The sequence below is a fragment of the Formica exsecta genome, unplaced genomic scaffold (assembly GCF_003651465.1).
Source record: "Formica exsecta isolate Colony F162 unplaced genomic scaffold, ASM365146v1 scaffold27, whole genome shotgun sequence".
NCBI classification, from domain to species: Eukaryota; Metazoa; Arthropoda; class Insecta; order Hymenoptera; family Formicidae; genus Formica; species Formica exsecta.
In genome coordinates this window covers 10,183-35,748 of record NW_021849963.1, presented here as the reverse complement: position 1 = coordinate 35,748, position 25,566 = coordinate 10,183, and the positions used below count along the sequence as shown (strand labels likewise).

Genomic DNA, 25,566 nt, shown 5'->3' with positions numbered 1-25,566 from the left:
ATAATAAGCTTGTGTATATCAAATAAGACAGATCTTTATTTTTATTATTCGGCCACAAAATAAAGGCTGGAATGTTTTCGAAGAAAATTCGGTATAATGAAAGTCGATAGTTTTTAAGTTTCTCGTAACGCGTTCATTTTTACATTACTAAAATACATCTTACATTCATGTTATATAAATCGAATTGAAAAAATGAGATGAAATATTTTTCAAATCGAAGAAAAAAAGATTTTAACGCTTTCCACAGTGCGGAAAAATAATTGCTTTTATATTCCAAGTGAAAAGAAATGTTTTTGCCGGTGTGATTCACCGCATAAACCAAAAATGTTAACTTTTAATTATGTGAGCATTACTTTAAAAATCATGGAAAATCATCCGCCATATAAACTAACGCAATAAACATCTGATGAATATAAAAGCAAAATACATTTTTTAATCAACTAATAAACTGATAAATCTATAAGATTCTCATATGCTATTTTTTTCTTTCTAATTTTTTAATCAAAAGAATTTCGAAAAAAGATCGTATTTTAATTGCAGTATTTATGACGTAAAAAATATGAGTAAAAATCATTATTTCTATTGTTATATAACATCGTTTTCATTAACGTTATATAATCAAACGATAGTAATGCTTCTTTGCTAATACATTACATTTGAAATTTAGTTTAAATATTTTTGTATAATATATTTTTTCCAGAAGTATATTGTAAGTTCTGCTATTGTAATCATTTATAATTATACGATTTTTAAATTGATAATTTAATTCGTCGTCTCTTATGTTTAAATGAAAATTTTGCGCATATTTCATAAGTAAAAAGTGCACCTTGTGAATAGATAGTCTCATACGAATTTCTGCGCATGCATGTATTATTCAAATTCAAATTGAGAAATAATTTTTCAATTATCGAAATAATCTAAATTTTTAGAATTTCCTGTAAAATAGCTAAAAATAGTTATACTCGACGATTCATTCTTCTGTAAGATTGAGGATGGTTATATGGGAGCAGGATAAGCGCAATATGAACGACAAAAAATAACAGGATTGATATTCATGGTGTTGGAAGCAATGCAAATTTTGCCTTTTCCAATGGAAAATCCGAGAGGGTATCTCGTGATTTCTCAAGCGGATATGAAATCGATACAACTTACGACGAGTTTAATTTCCGATACCACAGGTAAAAAAAAAACTACATATATTTTCATTGCCACAGGTAAATGTCGAAGTGAATTTCGCGTGGCTGCGGCCAATCGAAATTCAAACTCGTTGGAATTTTATATCGCTTTTATAATACGTCAGATCTCCTGTTTCTCTCCTCTTGCCATTCTATCTACGTTCGGATTTAAACACGGATCACCTCCAGTTGCGGGACCGCTTGCTGGACCTCCCGAGATACTCTGGAAGAATCGCTAGAGGCTGTTCCCTCGGAAACCACCGTGCTTTTGCTGGATACGGTCATAGTGGAGTAGGATGGGGATGCAGCGGCGACAGGAGCGGAAATGGATTTTACGGGATCGACGAGGGAGGACTCCGTTTGACGCGGCAAGGATCTTCGCCTCTTCAGGAACTTACGCTGCCGCTTATCGGCCTTCTGTACCTTCTCCGTTTTGCTCTTGCTGCCGGTGGACTTGGATCGCCCGACCTGTCGGATCAAGATAGCGATTATAACGGAAAATCGCTACATGAATAATGTGATGCTGCGACAAGAGATCTTAGAGTATAAGAGAGTTACACTGTGTGTAATATAGAGATATCTATAATAGGAAATATTTATACTGACCCGAATAGTCTTGCACCGCTTTGCTTAGTTAGATAATATAATTTATTTATTATAGTGATTACTCAGAGAGTCCACTTAAGGAGTTTTTCTAGTTTGACACTCTGAAAATAAGGCGATTTTTGGGAATTTTTTTAAAAATAAAAGTATAAAACATATTAATTCTAAACTTTGCACGTTTATTAAATAACATTTCAAGTATATCCTGAATTTTTTTCAAACAAAAATATTTGTTTGTTTCGGAGTTATAGTAGTCCAACCAGGGTGTCTAAAAAAAATTGTTGTCGTGGCGAACAACGTTTCCAGCCGTTATCAGCCAGTCATCTGAAATAAAAAAACCAAAAAGATTCTTAATCTGTATGAATGTGGCTATCATATAAACTAGAATAAAAAAAAAATATATTGAAAAATGAAAAAATGGCAGCGTCTCAAAAAAAAAAAATTTCATTTTTTACTAAAAAATTGTTTAGTTTTGTAAGTCGCAAAATTTGAATTTTGCAAATATCGATTTAATTCTAGTTCACACGATAGCCGCACTCATACAGATTAAGAATCTTTTTGGTTTTTTATTTCAAGTGATTATAACGGCTGAAATCATGTTCCCCACGAACAACAATTTTTTTTTTTAGACACCCTGGTTAGGCTACTATAACTTCGAAACGAACAAATATTTTTGTTTGAAAAAAATTCAGGATATATTTGAAATGTTATTTAATAAACGTGCAAAGTTTAGAATTAACATGTTTTATACTTTTCTTTAAAAAAATTCGCCAAAAATTGCTTTATTTTCAAAGCGTCAAACTAGGAAGACCCCTTAATGCTATAATACATCTGGAATATATTTCTCAATATACAAATTCGAAGCAAATCTGCTACGAGAAGAGCAAACACAGGGAATAATCGTACAAGGATGCAAGAAATATTCCTCTTCGAAGTTGCATAAAAAATATATTTCAGACGATAACATTAAGTGGACGGCTTAAGAAAAAGAAGATTTTGGATAGAGATGGATTAAAGTAAATTAAAATAGGGATAAGTAAAGAACTGAGAAATCGTCTGATAATTTTTTTTCTCTATAAAATGCAAGAAATTGAAGATTTAAAAACCCAGACTTCGCAAAACTCACGAAGCTAAAAATCGAAAAGACCATATGATTTAAAATCCAAGGATATGAAGGGATGAAAAGTGCATAGATACATACAAGATTTCCTTTCTCTTATTGCAATCATGTTAGATTATGACGTCAGAAACGAAAAATATACGAATCCTTCTTGCATTATAGATGAAAATCAATTTTTTTCATATGCCAATACTAACATTTAATAGAATAAATCAATAAGACTCGTTGTTTTTCATCAATAAATGAAATGATTTTCATTTTCATCAATTATTTTTATATAAAAAGAGAATTAAACACATACATACATTTCACAGATCTATTCTAATGTTAATATATGTAATGGCATACCAAAAAATTAATTTATTTCAATACATATTGTAAGAATGTGTCATATATGATTTATATTTACTTCTAACGTCAAAACTGATTGCATAATGGACTATAAGCGAAACGAATCAATATCAATATTATAACAAATCAAAAATATAACACGAATTTCAATATTAGAAATCCTGAGAGATTCTCATGTCAGAAGATTCATAATCGAAATAATGTGTTTTTTTTTTCTTACGTACAGTTACCCATCATCAAGTAATTTTGAACATGAATAAACTTTTTTTTTGATGGCCTTACAATCTATTTAGCTCTTTCCAATCCTCAGTCAGCATTCAATAGGATTTGAATGTCGTAAACAAAATATACTTTACATTTATGTTGTATGTCTGTATATGAGAAAACAAGCATCGGTATATATTGTTAAACATAATTAAAAGAGAAAACAGAAAAAAAAGAGATAAAAACGTTGTGTCAAAAAATTTCGAACATGGGATGGTAAGAAAAAAATGTATAAAATTTTCGATAAAAGATTGGAAAGGGTTAAACGTAATAAAAATATCAGGGGCTCATCATAAACATTCAATTGATGTAACTCTTTTGATTTAATCGTTCTGTTAAAGAGAGATTGCAGTTTAGTTCATCGTAACAAAAGTTTCTTAAAAGATTTTCACACAATCCGACATTTGCTGCTATACATGCGTGCAGTGCATGCGTTGCACACGTTTAACGCGAAATCAATACATTAATAGCTCTTACAACAAAAGAATATTTCGTATTCTGTAACACTGTTGTGTCGCGATTCAAAACGACGCTTATGCATAATTTAAGAGGGAGACAGATATATATATATATATATATAGTTTTTGTGTACTTTCGGCTGAGGAAAGAAAATTCGTCGATTTAGAGCCCCGTTTTGCACGATTCATAATTTACGAAATTTCGCGTTTTAAGGCGTAGTTTATACACTCTATAATACAATAGAAATTATAAAAAATATTATTGACGATTTTAAAAAATATTGCAATGAAAAAAATTGTAATTTATGTCACAATTGAAAATTTTCATTCTAAATGTACTGCAAGAATATTAGATAGATATAGTCGATATCAATATTCGATTAGAGAATATTAATTTTTAAGTGTATATAGATTATATAATATAAATTTAATTTTGTGTATATGTATATATGAGAAAATATTTTCTATACAGCTCATTATATTATAAATAGAATTTTGTCGCAAATTCGTTAGATCGTGTAAAACGGACTTGGTGCACCCTCAGGACCGATCGCGTCAATTTTAAAGGAGATGCTGGAGGGTATCAGGACAGGTGGATCTCTTTTCCATTTCTTTCATTCGATAAGAATGTCCGGGTGAAAGTATAGACAGTAGAAATGTTATAAAATGAAATGCTCTGTTACCTTGTAAAACGTGTTACATTCAACATCGATGCGATGAATCTCTTTTTTTTTTTTTTTAGTTTTCTCTTCGTTCGAACGTGTGAACCGTAGAGTACTGTGTATTTCTATTTTTTGTTTTTGTTTTTATCGTTCATTTATCTGTCACGTATTTTTTTTTTTTTTTAATCTCGAAAACGCAATGTCGAATAGATGAACAGCAATTCTTTTGCGCGGTAACTTTTTTTTTTCTTTTTCATTCTTTTCTGATTCGGTTATCCTCCTGCTGCTTATCCTGATGTTTAAGCGCCTTTCTGCTAACCACCTTACAATACATATATTACACGATCATTCGCGTTACACGAACGTGATACACGTGTTAAAGACGACTTGTCTTTAGTAGCTATGATTTTTATCTTGCAGCAATGGGCGAAAGGTCGTGACTGATCCCAGAGACGTGCACTTTTTCCGAATCGGAATCCCTTGGATCTCGGATACCTTGGACCATTCGGAGTTCTTAAATAAATTGGATCTTCGAGAGTCCGCGAATTGTCGAAATCCTAGGATCTTGAAATTTTAGAAAATCTTGAATTCTAGAATTCGCGTATCTGTACGTGCGATCTGATCGAATTGCGGGATCCTTTGTGACATATTCTGGAATCAAACGAGTCCCGAAATCTCGCGAGCAACGCGCGATCTTGGTTCCTCGGATGCATTTGGGGAAGGTGGGGTTCCTTGAATTCTCAGGTCCTCGGATATTATTTAAAGTGCGTGAAATTCTCCTTGTGCCTATCCCCGGTTATCGTGCCAGTGAACCGATCTTTCGCCCCCGACGTTATTTCTTTTTTTTTTTTCGTGTGTGTTTATTCTTTAAGAGTTAATATTGAAGTATATTACAAACTATGTGGCGGAAAAACGTTTATCCGAAGAAACAATTGGTACGAATTCGTGTCCGACAAACCATCCTCGAGCATGTAACATTTCGAAAACTCGACTCGCGCGATAAATATTTATATAACAATTAATATTATGCTGATATATCGATTTTCCTCGAGAGAGAAACGAGTAACGTTTGAGAGTTGCGCGCTGCGTTAAACGTTTTTTTTAGCGTCGCATCTACTTACACGATGCCTATCTTATACCAAGGACGATGCACCACGAAAATATATCACGTCGCGCTGTCCAAGCGTTTTTGTATTTAGCGGAAAAAATATTTCATTCGAATACAGATCGTAAACTTCGTTAGCGATATACAAAAATGTCTCGCGCATGTCTTAAAAGCAAAATATCTCTGACACGTTGAGATATCCTTAAGAGATGATTTTAAAAATAATATATAAATTAATTACAATTGTGTTACATGCGTGATGCGAGAGAAGGATACTTGCACTGTGTGCATGTGGGAAGATGAAAAACGTTGGAAGTTGCAACAGACTGTTATCTTTAATAAATCAAATGACATACAAAGGCCAATCGCAGTAATTCTCACTGTTTTCTGCAACAACAAACTTTGATTTTTGTTACGCTATTGATATAATGTAATAGTTCAAGGACACGTATAATTCCTGCGTATATAACTCCCTCCGAAAATCGCGGTGTTAACGTAATTCGACGGCGCATCGTCCTCGCAATCGGCAATTTTCTCATCTCAATTTCTTCTCTCGCCTTACAAAGAATTCGCTCGCTCGCTCGCTTCGATTGTCGAGCCTACACACGCACACAAATTAGCATTCACGCACGCATGCACACACGCGAGAGCGCGCCAGGAGGAAAAAAAAAGGGAAACCGCAACGCATCGAAGGATGATTACTCTTGCTTGATCCGCTAGATCGCGAATCAATGTTTAATTTAACACCGTCGATCCAACTTTTGATGGTATCAATCGACTTCCCGTCGAATCTCTCTATCTCTCTCTTTTTGACTCGCATCTGTCATCATCTCGCTTCTCTATATCTCTTTCGCGAAACCGCACTCTATATCAGACTTGATTAGAAAGAACGGAAACGAATCTGAGAAGAAGAGAAGAAAATGTGCTTACATAAGTAAGTAGATGCGAAGAAAGAGAGAGAGAGGAAGGATTTGGCTGAGATCGAGATTGATTGGGATGAGAGGAATAAAAGGATGGAGAACGGAAAAGCCATTAAATTCGCAAACTCGACTGATCGTTGTCGTGTGATGCTAAAAAGAAAACGAAAGAGATCAGCCCGCTCGAGACTGGTTTCGTTATTAGCAATCTCAGTACACAACAGCTCTCTCCGATAATATAATAGATACTAATAGTTAATCATAGCGGTAATAAAAAGAATAATCATAATAGTAAGAATAATGACAATATAATCGTAATAATAATAATAATAATAATAATAATAATAATAATAATAATAATAATAATAATAATATTCGCAGCAACGACAGGATTTTCATACTAGGTGAAACTTAGCTTGATAAAGCTTCGCTTCTTTTTATGAGCCACAATTTCGTGCAGCGAGAGAGAGATTACGTCGCTATCGCGACGACTCGTCTCGCTATGAAAGACGTGAGTTGTTTGGAAATGAATGCGTTTTTTTTATTTTTTTATTTTTTTTACAATGCAAACGCCGATATCATATCGTTACACGCAATTGTCGCTCGCGATCCACGTACACATATGAAAATCCTACGTGATAAGAATTAGCGCGTGACAATGGATAACAGTAGCTCCGGTGTTCAACTCCACCGAATATATAAAAACACAGGTATATGGAACTCCGGCACCCTTTTGTGGATATTATAACATTTAGCAAAAAGGTCCGCCGTTCAACCAACCGCGCAACGTTTGTTCATAAAACATCAAACGAAACACCAAAAGCTATTTCTCTAACAGCCACCCCTTTTCTCTCCTCGCTATATTATATATATTATGAAAAAAAGAAAAGAACATTCGCGCGCGAGATAGAGACAACTAATCAATGGTCATATAAACTGCATTAATTCATGTGTGTGGCGATAGTAGTATTATTATTTTTTTTTTGTGTTGCTTTTTTTACTTCGATAGTACTTCTCTCACTAGACACGATTCAACATATAGAAAGTTTATCGTTATTATTTAATAATTATTATTTTTATCATTTATAATTATTATCTTAAAGCTGTCTAAAGACTCGCTGCGTGGCAGGAGCGTCATGTTTTTTTTTCATTCATTTTTATATTACTTTGCTTATTCTTACGTGTGTCAGACGGTATCTCTTCATTATTTTTGTTTTCTTTATATCTGTTTCTCTCTTTCTCTCGCCTTCTCTGCGTTTTTTTAGTTAGGTACGTTTGTAGTCGTCCTCGCTTTTTAATAACGTGTTAAAATGCACGCTATCGCGCGTACATTTCAGTAACACAGTGTTTCCTCCCCTTTTTCTCTAGTCGCCATAGACGTACGTGTTTTTTTTTTTACGTGTATTTATATCTTAAATATCTACTACTTGTGGCTGCTTTGTGATTTGTAATTTGCATAGATCACAATGTCATACCATCTGCGCCAGTGAACGATTTTTTTCTATGCCTCTTCCTTGCAGTTTCCGTTTACAACGCTCTATCCGAACAATATACAATGCTTGTTGCACAGATCGCAGGTTTTTTTCTGACCCCTCTCCCCCTTTCCCTTGAACTTAACAAAAAAATTTCCGATAATAAATTTGAAAAGATGTAAAAAAAAAGTACAGACATGTAAAAGCTCGTCAACAATCTGTTGAAATAGATTTCGTTTGTCCTTCTCGTTAATTTTAGTTATTAGTAATTAATTAATACAAATTATATATATCGATATCGCGGAACGATCGTTTTAAACGTGCGTTCAAAGAATGAGAGAAAGAATGTGAGAAAGATCATCTTGGAAAAAATTATACTTTAAAATCGAAGAGGATCGGGATTCTTGTCTCAATATATATCACCCACTCGTGCGTACTTGAATTTGTTATTGTGATTTATATTTCATATTTATATTCGTCGAAACGATCTACGTGCTAAGTAAATTCAGACCAGCCGAAATTGTAAATTTTAAAAGGAAATGCAACTGAAGAATAATTATTTTACTATCGAAATACGTTAGCAATAAGAGTTTGTCGCTAGAAAATAAATAAAATTATACTCATTTTATATCTCATCGAAAATGCAAACGCGCCGATCACGCACTCAATCGAACGCGCCCCAATTAAATAGCATTTTTTAATAACGCGTATCTACGTGTCTTTCTTCCTCTATATGGGTTTCTCATTCGTTTCATATTCGCACCAGTGCGAAATATAGATTTATGTCGGTTTGCCGTTTCAATCACAGAAGAAACACAAAAGAGAACGGATAGATATTTATCATTGTGTTGATATTAGCACAGCGTTGCAGAATCGAAGCGTATTTAGATTTCCTTTTTACTCAGAGAGATAACACAATTGCGTGTTATTCTCCTCCTTCTCTCTCTTGAAATATTATTTTTCCCTTTCTGTGCCATTCGTTTTGTCTCATCTTTCTTCCTGTGTCCGGCAAGAGGGACCTAAGCAACTGCAACGCCCAACAACGATTTTCAATTCGATTGATTGTACGTCGCCAGATTTGTACAGTTGCCTGGGTCCGCGGACATTGGCATTTCGTTACAATTATACAGTTATATAGATTCTATATAAATACCTATTATGCATTCGTATAATACATACCTAATATGCAATTGTGTTAGAACTCGATCATCGTTCAAACTTATGTAACTTAATTACATACACCGTCTCTTGTACCGTGTTCCTTGCGGCGGAATATGTTTTTTTTTTTTTATGGTGGAATATACGTCGTGCGCGTGTCGTTATTCATTCTGTGTGAATTCGGTGTGGAAAATATCGAAATCGCGTGTTTGGTGTTTTTTTTTTTTTCCCGAAATGTATATTGCATGTTTTTGCGTGCATAAATCCATGCATGTATGTGTATGTATATGTGTGTGTTTTTTGCATTTTGTAAAAGCGCGTGTCTCTTACGCGTCTTTTTCATATATATATGATCGCGTGCACCCCTTTCGTATGAATCGATGAAACAAAACGTATAATTAACTTTGTATAATATACATATTAATATGTATTAATATATGGTTTCATATTCTCTCGGGCTACCATCCCTTTTTTTTCTCTCTCCCTCACCTATGCTATATATATATTATCTCATTACTTTTAATAAAGACGTCATTCAGTTTTTAAACGAGTGTATGATGTCGCAATGCAGACAGTAATATATAAATATTCGAATATTTGCGATAATACGCGAATATTTTTTTCATTCTTATTCTTGGTTTCTTTTCCTCTTATGTTTCGTTCGACTTAACCGCAGTAATAAATCGCACTCTTTTATCGTCGAGAAAATGACAATGGAGTCGCAAGAGGCGTTCAGCAATATTTTATCTACATTCACACCATTCGCGACTTTTGCTCAACGAGTGTCCGTTGAAAATACAGCGACTTGATTCAAGATATTTTTTTTGTCGGTTAAATCGAAAAGAGACATACGTACTGCCTACGTAGACACGATAGATCTTTTTCTTTATTTTCGCTTTCCCTCGCGACAAATCACACGCTTTTTCCCCTTTCTACTTCGTCGTGATATAATCGTTAATATAACAACTATTTATTCATAAATTCTGAACGATCAAATTCAATTGTAACGTGATCCACACTACAGTCCATTTCCCGTTCGAAGATTCTTGTTCGTTCAACGCACAAGTGACAAGTGAAACGCGCACGCGCGTACCCTGAATGTCTGAGAATGAAAAATTAGTACAAGAAGCTTAGCAAAACCAAACAGACGTGCGTTCGCAAAAAGCCAGGAAATGAACGGTAGTACTCATAACGTTAATCGATGGCAACTCGTGCTCGCCTAAAAAGATATCGCGCAATAATTATATTCTCGATTTTCCGTTGTTGCGTGTCTCTTTTTTTCTTGTTGTTTATTCTGTGTTAGTCGCACGAGCGGCAGTGACTCGTTTTCCCTCCATGCAAACACACACACGCCCACACGCACACACATACACACACACATACACACACACCATCTATCCTCTCCCACCTTCCGCCTTTCTCATCTTCGCGAGACGCGCCGATTCATTTGTGTATTAATAACCATATACCGTCGTGCACCCCGTCTTTTTTCTTTTTTTTATCAAATCTGTGATTATATGAATATACATTCAACAATCGGCTGATACTCTTTGCGATATAATGGCCATATTTCAGGCGAGTTTTGGTGTTCGCGCAATTGATGGCAAGTGTGACGGTGTATGATGTGGCGATGACGATGACGGTGTCGATGACGGTATCTCGGTGACAGGCGACGGTGACAGTAATGTGGTGTCGATGGCGGTGTGACAATGACGATGATCATGCCGATGACCATGTCGATGTCATAGCCGATGAATAATAATGATGATGACCGACGATGGCATAGACTCTGACAACTTCCTTTACTTCGCTTAATGACTTGAAAACGAGTTATAATTCCCAAATGTTCGAGTTAAGTTAAAGCCTTTTTCACTTGATTAGGGGAGAGTCTAAATTTGGATTGGGGTTAGGCTGTGTGTTCGAAGATGGCGATGGTACCTGTGCCACCACCGAGCCCTTCCCCTCGGACAATACATTCCCTCCGCTGCTGCTACTAACGCCGCCGCCCTCCTTCATCTTTTCGCAATAATCTGCGAAGATATCACGGAAACGCGCCCAAGACTTTTCCGGTACGGTGATGGCTGTCCTGAAGTTTGTCTTCACCTGCAAAAATGTTTCGTCCTGCATTATTATCTGTCATTGGATTATAAGCATAATATTGAGTAGATTACATTTATTTTGTGCTTTATTTAGGACTACATGTACGAAACTAATAAATTTTTCCTAATTAATTTAACATAACTATGAATATTTCATACATACAGAGAAAGAATGTCTTATATAATATATAATATTATTGTTAGATTACTTGGTCAATTAAGAGTTAACCTTTTCTCAGCGAAATAAGTATTTTGGCATCAGTTTCGGCTAATTTGGTTTTTTTGATATTTTTTTCCGTGTGTAAGAGTAGTACGTACCTCAGAAATTCTCATGTAGATGCCACGATTGTTCTGGCCGATATCAAAATAGAAATTCTTACTATCCACACGCATGTAACGGCCCTCCGGCAAGTCGCCTTTGAAGCCACCGTCATCCGTCCCGAATTCCTCGAGAAGGTCCGTTAACGCGTCACGAAACTCTATCATACCTTGCGCTGGTATTGCAATCTGCGTTCTAGGTCCTCCCCGTGTTATCGTCTGCGACACCTGCGAAGAGCAACGTAAAGATTATACTTGAGATATTCCATGTCGATTCGTTGTACGGTTTGTATCTATAACACATAAATCATTATATCGGATTCCACATATTCCTTCTTCATCAACGATTCTAGAAGAGTTCTATTTGTCTTTGTCATCCTTCGAAAAGAGCACATCTCTTGAGACGAAAGCCGACAGATTCCTTTTATGACTTAGCGTAGAAAGTAAGTATATTGGCTGGTACATACAGGGTGACTCACCCGCAGGAAACGGCCGCGAGAATTCTCCTTGAGGTCCAAGTAATATCGCCTATTATCCTTCACCATCATTTCTGACTTGAGTTTTCCGTCGTCTGGTACGTTTTCCGGATTTGGTGGACCTGATTATCCAGTATCACAAACAAAAATAAATTAAATATTTCTTTTCATTACAATAAAGACAAGTATCAATCATTGACGAGATAACTATTGCAAGTTAAAACAAATTCTAGACTGCATTATGAAATATTAAGATTTTATCGATAGATTTTTAATTAGGACTACAATATTTCATATATATTAGCCATAATTAAGATTTCGAATCGTACTCTTCTGAGATGACAGATATTATAATGTACCTAGAGATGCATAAAAATCGCTAAACGTCGACAGATGGTCCCGAAATTCGGATGCTGTACTGAGTGCCAGATAGATTTGGCTTCTTCTTCCATCCGCTCCGATCTGAAATAAAAAAAAAACAAAAAACAATTATGTAAAAAAATAAACTATTGTTTTAGAAGAGATTTCTCATATATGACATGCGATTTTATATCCGTAGTTATAGTGTATGTGCCTGTGTAATTTTAATAAAACAAATTTGTCAAAAAATATCTGCAACCATTTGGCAGATATGGCAGATATATCATCTTAATCATATAAATTTTTTTAGTTTTATTATCAGAATTAATAAAATAAAAAGTTATTAAAACTAAGAAATTTTTAGAAACTTATTTTAATCAGGTATTGTTTCATGTAAAAATTCAACCTTTAATATTTCATTATTAATTATTAATTGCTTAATTATAGCAATTGATTTCACAATTTTTGTTTCTGCTGTAGAATCTAAATCCCTGTACGATATATGCGCCGAGATTTAAATTAAAAAATAAAATAATACCTCAGCGACTTTGATAAACCTTCCACGTCTGTTTTGTTTTACGTCAAGGTAGAATCTTTTGCTTTGAATTTGCAGCATTTTCGTCGCCAGTTCCTGCTCGCTCTGCTGGCCTTGCTGACCTACAAGATAAATATAATTTATTAATATCATTAATATATTAACATATATATACATATATATTCGTTAATATTAGCAATTATGATATTGCATACTGCAGTTTGGAATTGTTGGATAGAGATAGTTCCAAAATAGTAAACTTCAACTTTAGAATAGAATGATGAAGTCTAATCCAAATAATTTTTCTTCCATTTGTATTTTTTATGAAGAAAAATAATTGCAAAAATGATTTCTGATCTCAAGTTCAATCTTGTATCCTTAAATTCTTAAGATTTGAATATTTCCTATTAAATCTGCGCGAAGAGAATAAGATCAATGTAATGAGCGCAATATTATAAAATTTATATGGTACAAAATTATTAAATTTATTTAATTAAATTAATTAAATTATTAATTATTAAAATTTCAAAACCTTCCTATATATTTAAGATGGTACATCAATAATATATATATAAAAAACAAATCAACGGCAGTTTCTTAAACTTAATATCGACAAAATTAGCGACAAGCAATAGTTCTTTTAATTAGAATTAATTTAAAAATATTCAGATTATTTATATATAATCATATATATTTATATATAATCATATATATTTGTATATATTTATATATGAGCATATTTCATATATAATTATTAGGGCAACCAAAAATATGCTTTAAAGAACCTGTTTTAAGCACCTAAAATATGCTCCATAAAATAAAAAAAATGCTCGAAAAACAGGAAAATATGCTCTTAAAAAATTACTTTTTTTCAAAAATTTTCAGATATTGTTTAAATCACTTATAATAACGAAGTAGAATAAACTTAATGAAAGATTGTTTGTATTGTATTTTCGTTTTTATATTTATTAATTAATTCGATTGCATTTTTAAAAAATAAAAAAGATAATAATATAAATATAATAGGAAAAGAATATCTTTTGTGTTATTAAAAATAAAAAAATTAAATAATAAATCTGACTAGTTTTCTATAAAAATCATCCAAAAATAAATGTTTGATTAATAAATTCTGCAGAGAAAATGGTTGATAATTAATTAATTTAAAGGTCAACCATTCTCATCAACGTACGTACTGCCAAATACCAAAGGTCATTATAATAGCGAAAAATTAATATCGGACAATCTGGTTACCGTATCTCAAAGAAATAATAATGATTGAGGATCTCGGGGATCGATCGTACAAAAAGGGTTGTAGAGATCTCCTGCGCAAAGGAGTCGCTCGAGGCCGATCGATCGATATAACGCGGCTTAGCTGCACATTACTACGTACTGGATTGTTGCAGGCTGCCTGGAATTGGGACGGGGCTGAGATCGCCCTGGAAAATCCTGCTCTTGAACATCCTATCGATACTACGGTAATCCGTGCACCTGTGCATAATACGTCCTTCTCCTAAGAGCCGCGCTACGTCGCGCTAAAGTCTCACAGAATTCAAGGAAGCCGCAATTAATTGACCAATGCTCGCTCGCTAATTCTGTTTATTCCTTTTTCTCTCTCTTTCTTTCTTTCTCTCTTTCATTCGTCGCAGATTTTCTCTTATTAAGCGCAATGAATCCCTCGTGCAAGACCCCTCATTGCGAAGGGATTTACGTCTCCTTCTGAAAGTAACATTTATTTCTCGAGACGAGTAGTTCCCATATCTACAGCCCCGTATCTTTCCTCCCCAAACTCAGTTTCAAAAGCCTCTCGTCCACAAGCTCTCGTGTAAATCGTTGGCGGTTTCAGCGCATAACTTTCGTCGGGATAACTTGGCGAAAGAGGTCGTTGGTCCTCCGTCTCCGGTAACTCGGTCATCACGCGTATCTTACCTAACTCCATCCGTACTAAACCTTTAATCTATCGTTACCACGTTGATACGCGCAAGTGGGCTTTCGTCCACTGTTCTCTTTCGCGAAGGACGACTCGCGGGGTCAATCGATGAACGCATCGCCGCATCAGTCTCAAGAGGATACCTCGCGTTCCTAATTGTCTACCACTTGGCAGCTACCTTGACCGAGTCGTCACTCTCCGTAATACCTCGATCTGTCGATACTTCTTGCTCGTCCTCTCGCGATACTCGCGGAGGATGAAACAGATCGCGCGCGGACGTGCACTTTCACCATTGCTCTATTTCCCGCAGGCGTCTCCTCCGCTCGGTCGATGACTGTTGCATCACCATCGCAATTCCCCTCCCCGTGTACACCTTCGCGCGCGTAAAGTGTCTCTCGTCGGCTTGCTTTTCCGGCTCGTAATCGCCGTCCACCGACGTCAGGCTACTATGTCACATCGATCCGCGTCGAATCTGACCCCTCCTGACACCTTTCAACTCGCTCGCGATTCAGTTCGATGCGATTTCACTTCTCCCTGTGCTTCCTCCTTTATCGAGTAAGTATACGACGATGTTTTGCGACGAAAAGCTTCGAACCTTCCTTCCTCTCGTTGAAGGGGTAACTAGTTTCTAAAATTATACACCGTAATTCGCGAATACATTCTTCCTTTCTAAGTAATCGAGACTCTGTCGAAAGCGATCCTAAAGATATTTATGTGGTATAATAACGAGATCAAACGGTGAAGTGATTAGTGTGATCTCGTGCCACCGTGCTATTTTCTTTCTCTAAATTTGCTCTTTTGTTCCCCCTCTAGTATTTTGGATGGATCTCCTTCTTTTTCTTTTCCTCTCTCATTGCCATCCTCTCTCTCTTTCTCTCTTCTGGACTCCACCCTCGGGGTTCTTGTTTCTTCTAGGTCACCATTTATTACTCGGAGACTGGCTGCTTCTCATTGAAGCTCTCGATTACTCTTTCCAGCCTCGAAGAACATGGAAACTGCAACCGTCTGTGCGGCATTCATGTGTGTGTGTGTGTGTGGGCACAGTTTCCGGTAAAAACTCTAGAATAATATAGGCATAATACACTTATAAGGTGTATCCTGATCGATCATGAGTGACATCATCAATTTACTGAAGAAAATACCTTCTATTGTCGCTTCCGTTTCGATGACCGATATTCGAAAAATCCTTTTCCTCGATCTCTATCACATACGTAGTGAGCGAAAATGTCAGATTCACCACCGTGAATCACTTGAAAGCATCCGAGTTTTTGATCTTAATGACCGACTTGAAGGAAGAACGATGAAACATCGGAAAATGCCACTCTCGGCATCCTTTCTCTCTCGCTCTCACTTCTTTTCTCCAAGGGTCGCCCGAGGTACGCCGCCTGCGTTGCATCGATTAGTCACAAACTCGAATGTGGGAGGGATCTCTATAACGCTCGATCAATGTAATTCTTCGATTCAAACCGGCTCTCGTTTAACCGATCATCCGACCGACACGATACACCAAGCAGAATCCTTCTGGTTGAGGTTTCCAATTCCAATAAGGACCTTCCTTCTCGATCGATTCCTCTCGTCGAAAGTAGATCAGGTCGACGATTATCCAACGACTCGTCCAGACGACTCTCTCGGAAACACACTCGCGGATGATCCTCCACGCCAAATTCCACTCTTCGTGTTCCTCCTTCGGAGCGTCGATAAACGATTCCTCCGACTAACGATTGGCGCGTGTCCATGCAGAGACGCCCACTTCTCACCCGCCGGCTTGCATCGACGTTATATACTTGCATTTCACTGCACAGTTGCACAGGGCGCGAGCGTCGTCGGGCTCACCACCATTTCGCGAGCAGGACATGGGATCGTCGTCGTCGTCGTCGTCATCGTCTTCAACGGGCGATAATGAGCCTCCGTCGACCTATCGCTTCTTCTTTCGCTTTCCTCGTCCATATTCATCGTACGCAACGTCGACGGGACGTTTCCTTGGTTGGGGTCATCGCGCCTTCCGGTCCCCTCTCGACGTTACGTCCGCGCATCTGGATATCTATCATGGGGACTTGTCTCTGTCGCGGATCTGTCTGTCCAGGCACGAACGGGAGTGACGACGACAACGACGACGGCGAATGGAGATGATCGCGGGTGCATTGATCTCTGCGCCTGGAGCGCGGCTCGTAGCGCTCCGACCTGCCTCAACGCGAATCTCAACGCCGACTCTTCGCCGTGCCGTGCCTTCCCCTCCCAACCACCCACCCACCACCCACCCCTTCTCTCTCCCTCCCTCCCCCGCGGAATGCGTCTCGCTGCCCCACTAGCATCCAGCATTTCCGGCACAAATCGGAACGGAGGAAATGCCGTGTAAATTAGGGATGGCTGATTATTTATTGGAGGCAATACAAGATTCCAAGTTCAGAGTGTAAATTTAAACAATCAATTCCTAGAAATTAACGACCAAATTGATGCGATTAGTGATTTCCTGTACTAAAAATTTCACGATCGTATTTAATTCGAGTATCTGTTAAATTTATATTGGATGGAAAACGATCGAAACGATAAATATCAGTTCGTTGAATGCAGTAAACAATGTTTGGACAATCTCATCATCTATTCTCTATCCTTTGCTATCCTATTTGCTGATGCGAATCCGTACAAGAGTCCTGAATAAACAGTTTTATGTTAGAACCAAGTAATGTGTGTGGCCACAGAAATTTTCAAATTTATAGAACAGGATATTTATAAAATATTCTATGAAATGGAATTCGAGTTTATATATAAATTACATGTTTATATAATTGATCAATTTCTATTTTTCAATAGCCGATTTATTCTGTTATAATTATTTAAAAACTAGCGACACAAAGAATAATAATGTCTCTAAATATAACAATGTCTCCAAATATTATAATTAGTCGTAATATATTAAATTATATTAATGTTTGCTGCTATTATTATAGTCTCTTTCTCTCTTAATTCTTTTATAAGTACTAAATTTGGTCACATATTAAATCGGGAAATATATTTTTGATAGTGATGATAATAATTGACCTACTCTCACATAATCATTATAAAAGATTTTAATTATGTTAAAGTTGATTCATTTTATATAATATAGACTAACGGATTTAGAAACACACAGGCAAAGAGAACAATGAACTTTGATTTTCAGTGCAATTCAATTCGAATTTTGTTTTAATGGGAATCAAATTTAAAATTTGAAAAAAAAAGATTTCTAATTAAAAAGAAATAATAAAAAGATGACCTAAAGTGGATTATTTCTTATCATCCTTTTACTAGTAAAAATTAATTCCGAAGGAATTTTCACTATTATCCTTCACATCTTTTCTCAAATACGTTTATAATAAAACATTTATGAGAATATGGATATTTATAGAATAATTGTGAGAGCTTCATTCTCATTTTTGAATCATCCGCATTTTGCAGAGATATTCGAGTCACTACAAAGATATTCCGCCAACACAATAGTTTACAGAAGCAATCAATTTAAGCACACGTAATTTTCCGACAAATTTGTTTTCTCAAAGCGCAATATGACAGTTTATTACGAGGTTTATATCATCCAGAGCTTCTTCATGTTCATGCGATATTTTAGGATTATTAGAATTACATTCAATCTCTCTCTACATATTATCGAGAGAAAGAGAGAGATAATTGCAGAATTTTTTAAATAAATATTTTACAATACAAGCAATTTTTTTAACGAAACTGTGATAGAAATTTGAAATTAATTGAATTTTTTGAAATTAATTGAATTAAGCTCATCTGTGTGAGAGGATACCCTTTCTTCTTTGATCGTAATCTATTTTTGTGAAAATATAAGTAACTTTACCTATCTACGGATGTACGTACCACGATTACCGTGACGTCAAATTACGTGAACGTTACACTCGCTGTACCTGAATCAGGAATGATTCTCAGAAGGAACGTGTCAATGAATCACGAGTGATTCAGGTCTAGCGGCTGTCTCAGTTCGATACGCACGGAATGTACGAATGATAAAGGATGTATCCCGGTACCTCCGCTATCTGTATGCTTAAGAACATTAAAACGAGAGTTCTTCCAAAGTGTCTACTAAAATTTTGTACCAAAATTTCCTGATCTTCCTGATTTTTTGTTTCAAATCCCAAGAGAATTTTTTTAGAGATTTTTTGGGTGTAACTTTTTAAAATGTTTTATTGCGTGCGCTTTCTAATGCTTTTCATTCATACAAAGAAAAAATAAAGAGCCATTTAAACTTTCAAGAGCTAGATTTGAAAATGTACTGAAAGAAAAAATGAATAGCTTTCATAAGATAAACATTTTTCACCTGCATATTTTTATTTTTTTATCATTAAAAATAACAACAAAAAATACGTATTGCATACTTAATATTTTGTTAAGACTTTAAATATTTAAACAGAAATAGATATATATTTATAAAATATATTAATAATCGGTAGATTGCCTACTGCTTACGATATGAGCAAAATTATCAAAGAAAGAATCATATTAAAAAATCCCCCAAATCTCAATAAAATTCCTATAGAATTTCCTGATTTTTCCAGATACAAAAAAAAAATCCCTAAGAATTCCAGGTTCTCCATATCGTTCCAGGGAGTAGACACCCTGTTTTCAGAGAAAAACCTATCCCTCTCGTAAGTGTCCAAGTATATTTAAGACAAGTACCTTCCGGATACCAATACTGTATCCTTTCCATAGTGTCGCCCCAGTTTTTCGGATTCTCATGAACGTCGTCCCCTGATATTTCCACGATCTCTTCCATTGTCGAACAATTTGGCGCGAAATCGATCTCGATCTGACAGCAGATCCCCGGATGATACTTGCAAGGAACTAATTGTAAATGCCACTTTTTCTAAACCGCACTTGAATAATTTCTGTCTCGTGAAATATGCGAAAATAGCGTTGCTGTCTTTAAGATTCAACGTAAGATGATCGTAAGCTTTTCGCCCCTAGCACTCTGCATGCTTTCGCTAAAGTATGCTCGGTATGTACATTTACGTAATCATCTATAGTTCACTTTGTATGGAAACTGCATCGCATATAAATTCAAAGAAGAGAGAAGTGTACATATATAATATTATTGTAACAATATTTTAAGTTTTGCGATTTTGTGCGAAAGTAGAAATTTTTCCAAGGGAAAATAAAGCGATCAATGACCGAAGCTTTTGATGTAAATCTCGCGTCGTCATCCTTTATACGATCGTAGATAATAATAGCGATGCGAGATTATTTTTACCGAATAAAGACCGCAAGTTCTCTGTACAAGCGTTATCACTACCCTCTCCATATCCGCGCAGATGGACAAGAACCGTATCACATGTCAACTCGGATTTGATTCAAAACGTCACCGAGGCATCGCGATTGGCAGACAGTTTCGCGCACTCGCGACAAATCCGGGAATGGTTTTCCAAGCAAAATTCCAGTGAAGTCACACCTCGAAACCACGTGATAAAATACACTCTAAGCTCTTGTCTCGCGTGGTCTTCGATACTTGCGATATTTCTGATTTTCTTTGCCACATGCACTTGCTTTCTACTATGTTAAGTGCTTCAAGTTGTAGTAAAGAGACACTGGTTAAAGATATCGTACCGCGAGATGAGAGCTTGTTGCGTTTCCATGGTCACGACTAAACATAGAGATTGCTTTCGCGCGCGCGATTAGCGACCGGATCTTAACTCCTGGAGATATACCGGTTTTCATGTTGAAAATTGAAAACGGAACGCGCTTTCGCACGCTCAACGGCATCGGCGACTCTCGGACGACTATCACCGTACGCCACGATTCGGAATGGCGCGATAGGAAAGAGGAAAGATCTCTCGTGAAAGTGTTCGCGGAAACGAGTACGCGGCGTGCACTGAGAACGACGAGGAAAAAGCGCCGGGTATGCCCGGTATAGTCATCGTGCAATGACACATCGAGCCGTCTCGCACGTGGGGGGGGCCAATGATGATTATCCGGCGTCGCCGTCATATGCCGTTCCAGCGAAGTCGTCGGCGAAAACCGATCGCCCGACGACTGTAAAGAACGACGAAAATGGTCGGGCAACGACGACGTATATCCGTCGAACGTGAAATCGTAACGCGAATGACGTGCCCGGTCATTCATGGAGCTCGCCGTCATGCCAATGGTATGCGCGAACCATGGTGGCGGCGGGCCAATCCGCGGCCGTACAAGCGCCGGCTCTCACGAGCGATACGCCGCCACGTGACTCCGCGTTTTAAATCACAGCGCGCGCGCGCGGCGACAGCGACGGCGGACGCGGCCGAGGGAGGCGATCTCCCCCCCCACCACCTACCCTCGCGCCTACCGACGACATGTCGCGTGACGTCACGACCAGCTGACTGCGCTCTAGTACCGGCGCCCCACTGCCGTCGCGTCCCGCTTCCGGCCGCTTCGTATTCCGTTCCGACTCCGTTCCACGAACCTCCGCAAAAATTTGTCTCAGGTTCGTCTTCTCTCCTCTTCCCTCCCTACGCGTTCTATCTTCTTCCGTCTCTCGAGAAAGCGGACGCGGACAAATGAGATTATCTGATCATTGTAGTACATTAAATAGGATCCGTCATCTTTACTAGTACAATCCGAGAAAAGTATTCTTGGTCACGAGTACGTTGAAAAGTGAGAAATAGAATCTGATTATGTATCTCGATTATGTAATTGATTGTATCTTGCCCCGCTCGATGTTATTTTTTTTAGTGTACGTAAGTTATAATTCTTAGAGCTCATTATCGAAGTTTTAGATTCAGAAAGATGTTTTCCTTAATTTGTATATAAATTAAATCATTATAATCATTAAAAAAATAGATTCGATAGTTTCAAGTTTAATTTCCTGCATTAGTATATATATATATATATATATATAAATATCTATTTTTATTTAAACTTAGATGGCGATATATAATGCAAATATCATAATAAGATTTTATATTCTTTCTCGAAACTTGTCGCAAATTTGGTATGTATTGAAATATAAAGTAAGATAAATTTAATATAATTTAATTAATTAATTAATGAAACTAGTGAATATATATAAAAATCGTATTTACAATATTTAAAAAAATGAGAATTTAATCAAATGAATTGTTACAGTGATATAGTTTAATATCGCTCATTCATGCGTTGTTTAATATAAATCGCCTGCATTGTTAAAGACATAGATTACTTGACTTTTGTGGAAACACATCTTCTTACCTCTTTAATAATTATGCACAGTAAAACACTCACCGGAATCAAAGTCAGCACCCCCAGCATCCATGCCGCCTGGGTTTCCATATTCTAGCAAGATAAACAAAAATGTGTAATTAATTAACGAATAATGTAGCAACATCAGTTATAACGCTTAAAGCAGCGATTAAATCGTACAGATTGTTCAAAATTAAAAAAAAAAAGAAGCTGCCACTAGCGAGACTTTATACTTTATGAAATATTACCAAAAATTGTAGAACAAAAAATAAATAAATCATATTTTTTGGAATTTAATTGATCGAAATATTTATTGCATAATTTAATACTAATCAGTTAGATTTCGATCGTTTCATCCTAAAAAGGATAGAATCTCGCTTGTTCTTGTTATGCAATGGCCGATCTCTTTTTGTAATATAATTATATTCGCGTGAAACAAATATAGCGCGCTTTGATCGTAAAATTATTGCTTTCAAAGTGCAAATGCAACGAAATATCGTCGTAATAAATATAAGCAATACACAATTTTTATTATAATAAAATAATTCATTGAATATTTTCAGCCCAAACATAGCGCGCTTTGATCGTAAAATCATTCCTTTCAAAGTGCAAATGCAGCGAAATGTCGTCGTAATAAATATAAGCGATGCACAATTTTCATTGTAATAAAATAATTCATTGTATATTTCCAACCCATATAACTCCCGCAGCACATATATGGAATAGAATTACACAGTTTGCAGGTTATAATGATATTTCGCCAAAATTTGCACAAACGCAACATATTATTAATATCAATATTCCATTATATACCAATGTTATATAATTTCGATAGAGTTTTAAAGATACAGACACACACATGAATCTTGTGCTAATCCATGTTTAAGATATATGACGAGAAAACGAGATTTATTCATTTCTACTTTTTCCTACACACGCATATTTCATAATTTCTCTCTCTCTCTCTCTCTAGCTTTATCTTTTCGTCTCGAAAGGGAGGCCAGAGAATACTTACATTCGCGTTCTATTTTTAAACACCTTACATATTCAGCGAAATATTAAGCCGCAACCTAGACAAATTATCGTCGTGTGTGTGTGTCCGCAGCGTCGAAATGCAAATTCTGCTACCATCGATTTAAATTTCCGATTAAACCCCGGAATTCTCTCGCGAACGTTATCGAGGATTTTTGCGAGTACCTCGCGCCAGGTCGCGAATAATCCTCGCTCTAGCATCGCCAGGTCTAATTTAATCGGTGAGGAACGAGATGGAGGAAGGACGGAGAAAGAGAGAGTGTCAATGTCGCGCGACACGAGGTGCGGAAAAAAAAAGAGGTTAGGAACGAGGAAGGTGCGCGCGGGAAAAGGAGAGCGAGGGAGAGAGAGAAAGCTTCATCGAATCTTTTGGACACGCGAGAAGAGCTCTTCGTGCGCTCTCGATCATCTATTCATCCACCTATCTATCCGAGGCACGCTATTCGTCGTAGCCTTTTCGTTTCGAGGTCAAAAGACACCGCGTTACGCGACACGCAAGAGAGAGACGGAGCGAGAAGGGGGAGAAGGGAGGGAGGGGGAACCGAGGAGTCGCTCGTATGTATGTGAATACGTGTGAAATTTACACGGCTCGGTTTCCGTTGCTTGCGCGCGCGCGCGCCATCGACTAGATAGATAGATAGATGTAGACCAAAGCCAAATATTACATCACACTTTCTCGCGCTCCTTCGCGACTCGAGGCGATATTCCATCGCGAGTTTTTCGGCTACACTCGCACGACTGGCTCGTGGGAAAAAAAAAGAGAAGGAAAGGAAAAAAAAGACGAGCGCGCCGCATAGAGAGAACCGGCATTGTGACGCACGGCAACGTCGGAAGTTGTGAGAATATTCGACTTGTGAGAGGCAGAGATAGAGATAGAGAGAGAGAAAAAAAGAGAGAGAGAGAGAGATATGCGCGGTATAAAGGAGAGCGAGAGTCCGGAGAGGGGGGAGAGACTCAGCGGGCAAAGGAGCAAGAGAGCGGGGCATGGTGGGAACGAAAGGGGCTATCCTCTCGGTCGACATGCACCCGGCCATCTTGAATCCTGGGTGCCGTTGAAAAATAGCGATTCTCCTCGCGCGACGCTTGACAGAACCGGCTGGCTGACGGAAAGATCGCGGAAGCTTCGCGAAGGGGTTGAGGCGGGAGGGGGGGGGGGCATAGAGAGAACCGGCATTGTGACGCACGGCAACGTCGGAAGTTGTGAGAATATTCGACTTGTGAGAGGCAGAGATAGAGATAGAGAGAGAGAAAAAAAGAGAGAGAGAGAGAGATATGCGCGGTATAAAGGAGAGCGAGAGTCCGGAGAGGGGGGAGAGACTCAGCGGGCAAAGGAGCAAGAGAGCGGGGCATGGTGGGAACGAAAGGGGCTATCCTCTCGGTCGACATGCACCCGGCCATCTTGAATCCTGGGTGCCGTTGAAAAATAGCGATTCTCCTCGCGCGACGCTTGACAGAACCGGCTGGCTGACGGAAAGATCGCGGAAGCTTCGCGAAGGGGTTGTGGCGGGAGGAGGGGGGGGGGGAATTTCATTTCGGATGTTCCCGCAGTTAGGGATACATTCCCGGGGGCCCGCGCGAGCGACTGGACTGACGGAATGATGGAAGCGGGGCGAGGGAGGGGAGGGAGGGAGGGAGGGAATTCGTCGTCGCTTTTCGGTTTTCTCGTCAAACTCGAAAAGGCGGGCGCGGAAGCGCCTTATCGTCCTTCGTCGAGTTTAACGCGCGCACCAAACACGCCACGCTGCACACGAGAATCACCCATGGGGAGGGATACCACGAGGGGCAAAAAGAAAGAAAGAAAGAAAGAAAGAAAGAAAGAAAAAAAAAAAGATGTCGGGTGATCCGGTGATCCGTACACGTTTCGTCCGTTCGACGCGCGACGCCGCCAGGGTATAGCGACTGAGCGACCGCGAGACCGATGGACGAGAGAGAGAGAGAGAGAGAGAGAGCGAGAGACAGGGAGAAGGAGAGAGACAGAGACACGGCAACACCGAGTATGATCGGTTATACGGTGCGCTTTTTTTGCCACGGCTGTACTTACTTTGCGGCTGATCGTCCAGGCTCTCCCGGTCGGACATTGCGCTTCTCGCGGCAGCACGCTCCTTTCTTGGTTAAACTTCCACGCGTCGTCGTCCCTTGACGTCTTCTCAGCGGCGGGCCCCCCCGGCGATCGGAGAGCGCGAGAACAGGAGAGAGAGAGAGAGAGAGAAAGAGATAGATAGTTTGATAGATAGAGAATGTACACGGAGAAACGAACGGATAGAGAGAAAGAGAAGGAGATCCCCTCGACACACTAGCTCCTCGTGGAGGCGCGCGCGAGATCCCTCCGAGAGAGGGACGACG

General features: G+C 37.9%; 1 protein-coding gene across 8 annotated transcripts; it reads right to left on the bottom strand.

Moving 5' to 3' along the window:
* Window positions 1–20: 20 nt before the first annotated feature.
* On the bottom strand, window positions 21–25,566 carry LOC115237048 (transcriptional activator protein Pur-beta). Of its 8 annotated transcripts, none has more exons than XM_029809818.1 (8): window positions 25,265–25,566; window positions 22,234–22,284; window positions 13,077–13,195; window positions 12,538–12,640; window positions 12,170–12,300; window positions 11,703–11,930; window positions 11,224–11,388; window positions 21–1,643 (listed from the first exon to the last, which is right to left on the bottom strand). In XM_029809818.1, exons 1-8 carry the CDS (start codon window positions 25,299–25,301, stop codon window positions 1,344–1,346), a joined length of 1,134 nt encoding a protein of 377 aa, XP_029665678.1. In that variant the 5' UTR covers window positions 25,302–25,566; the 3' UTR covers window positions 21–1,343. The 8 variants fall into 8 exon arrangements, with proteins under 8 accessions (XP_029665678.1, XP_029665679.1, XP_029665680.1 ...); XM_029809819.1 differs by having other exon boundaries at window positions 12,182–12,300; XM_029809820.1 differs by lacking the exon at window positions 25,265–25,566 and adding an exon at window positions 23,207–23,723.

Coding starts and splice junctions, on each gene's coding strand:
- LOC115237048 (XM_029809815.1), bottom strand. CDS start 14,569: ATGCACAGGTGCACGGATTACCGTAGTATCGATAGGATGTTCAAGAGC. Junction 13,196..14,463: donor AGGCAGCCTGCAACAATCCA/GTACGTAGTAAT, acceptor TTTATCTTGTAG/GTCAGCAAGGCCAGCAGAGC. Junction 1,644..11,223: donor AGGGCTCGGTGGTGGCACAG/GTACCATCGCCA, acceptor TTGATCCGACAG/GTCGGGCGATCCAAGTCCAC.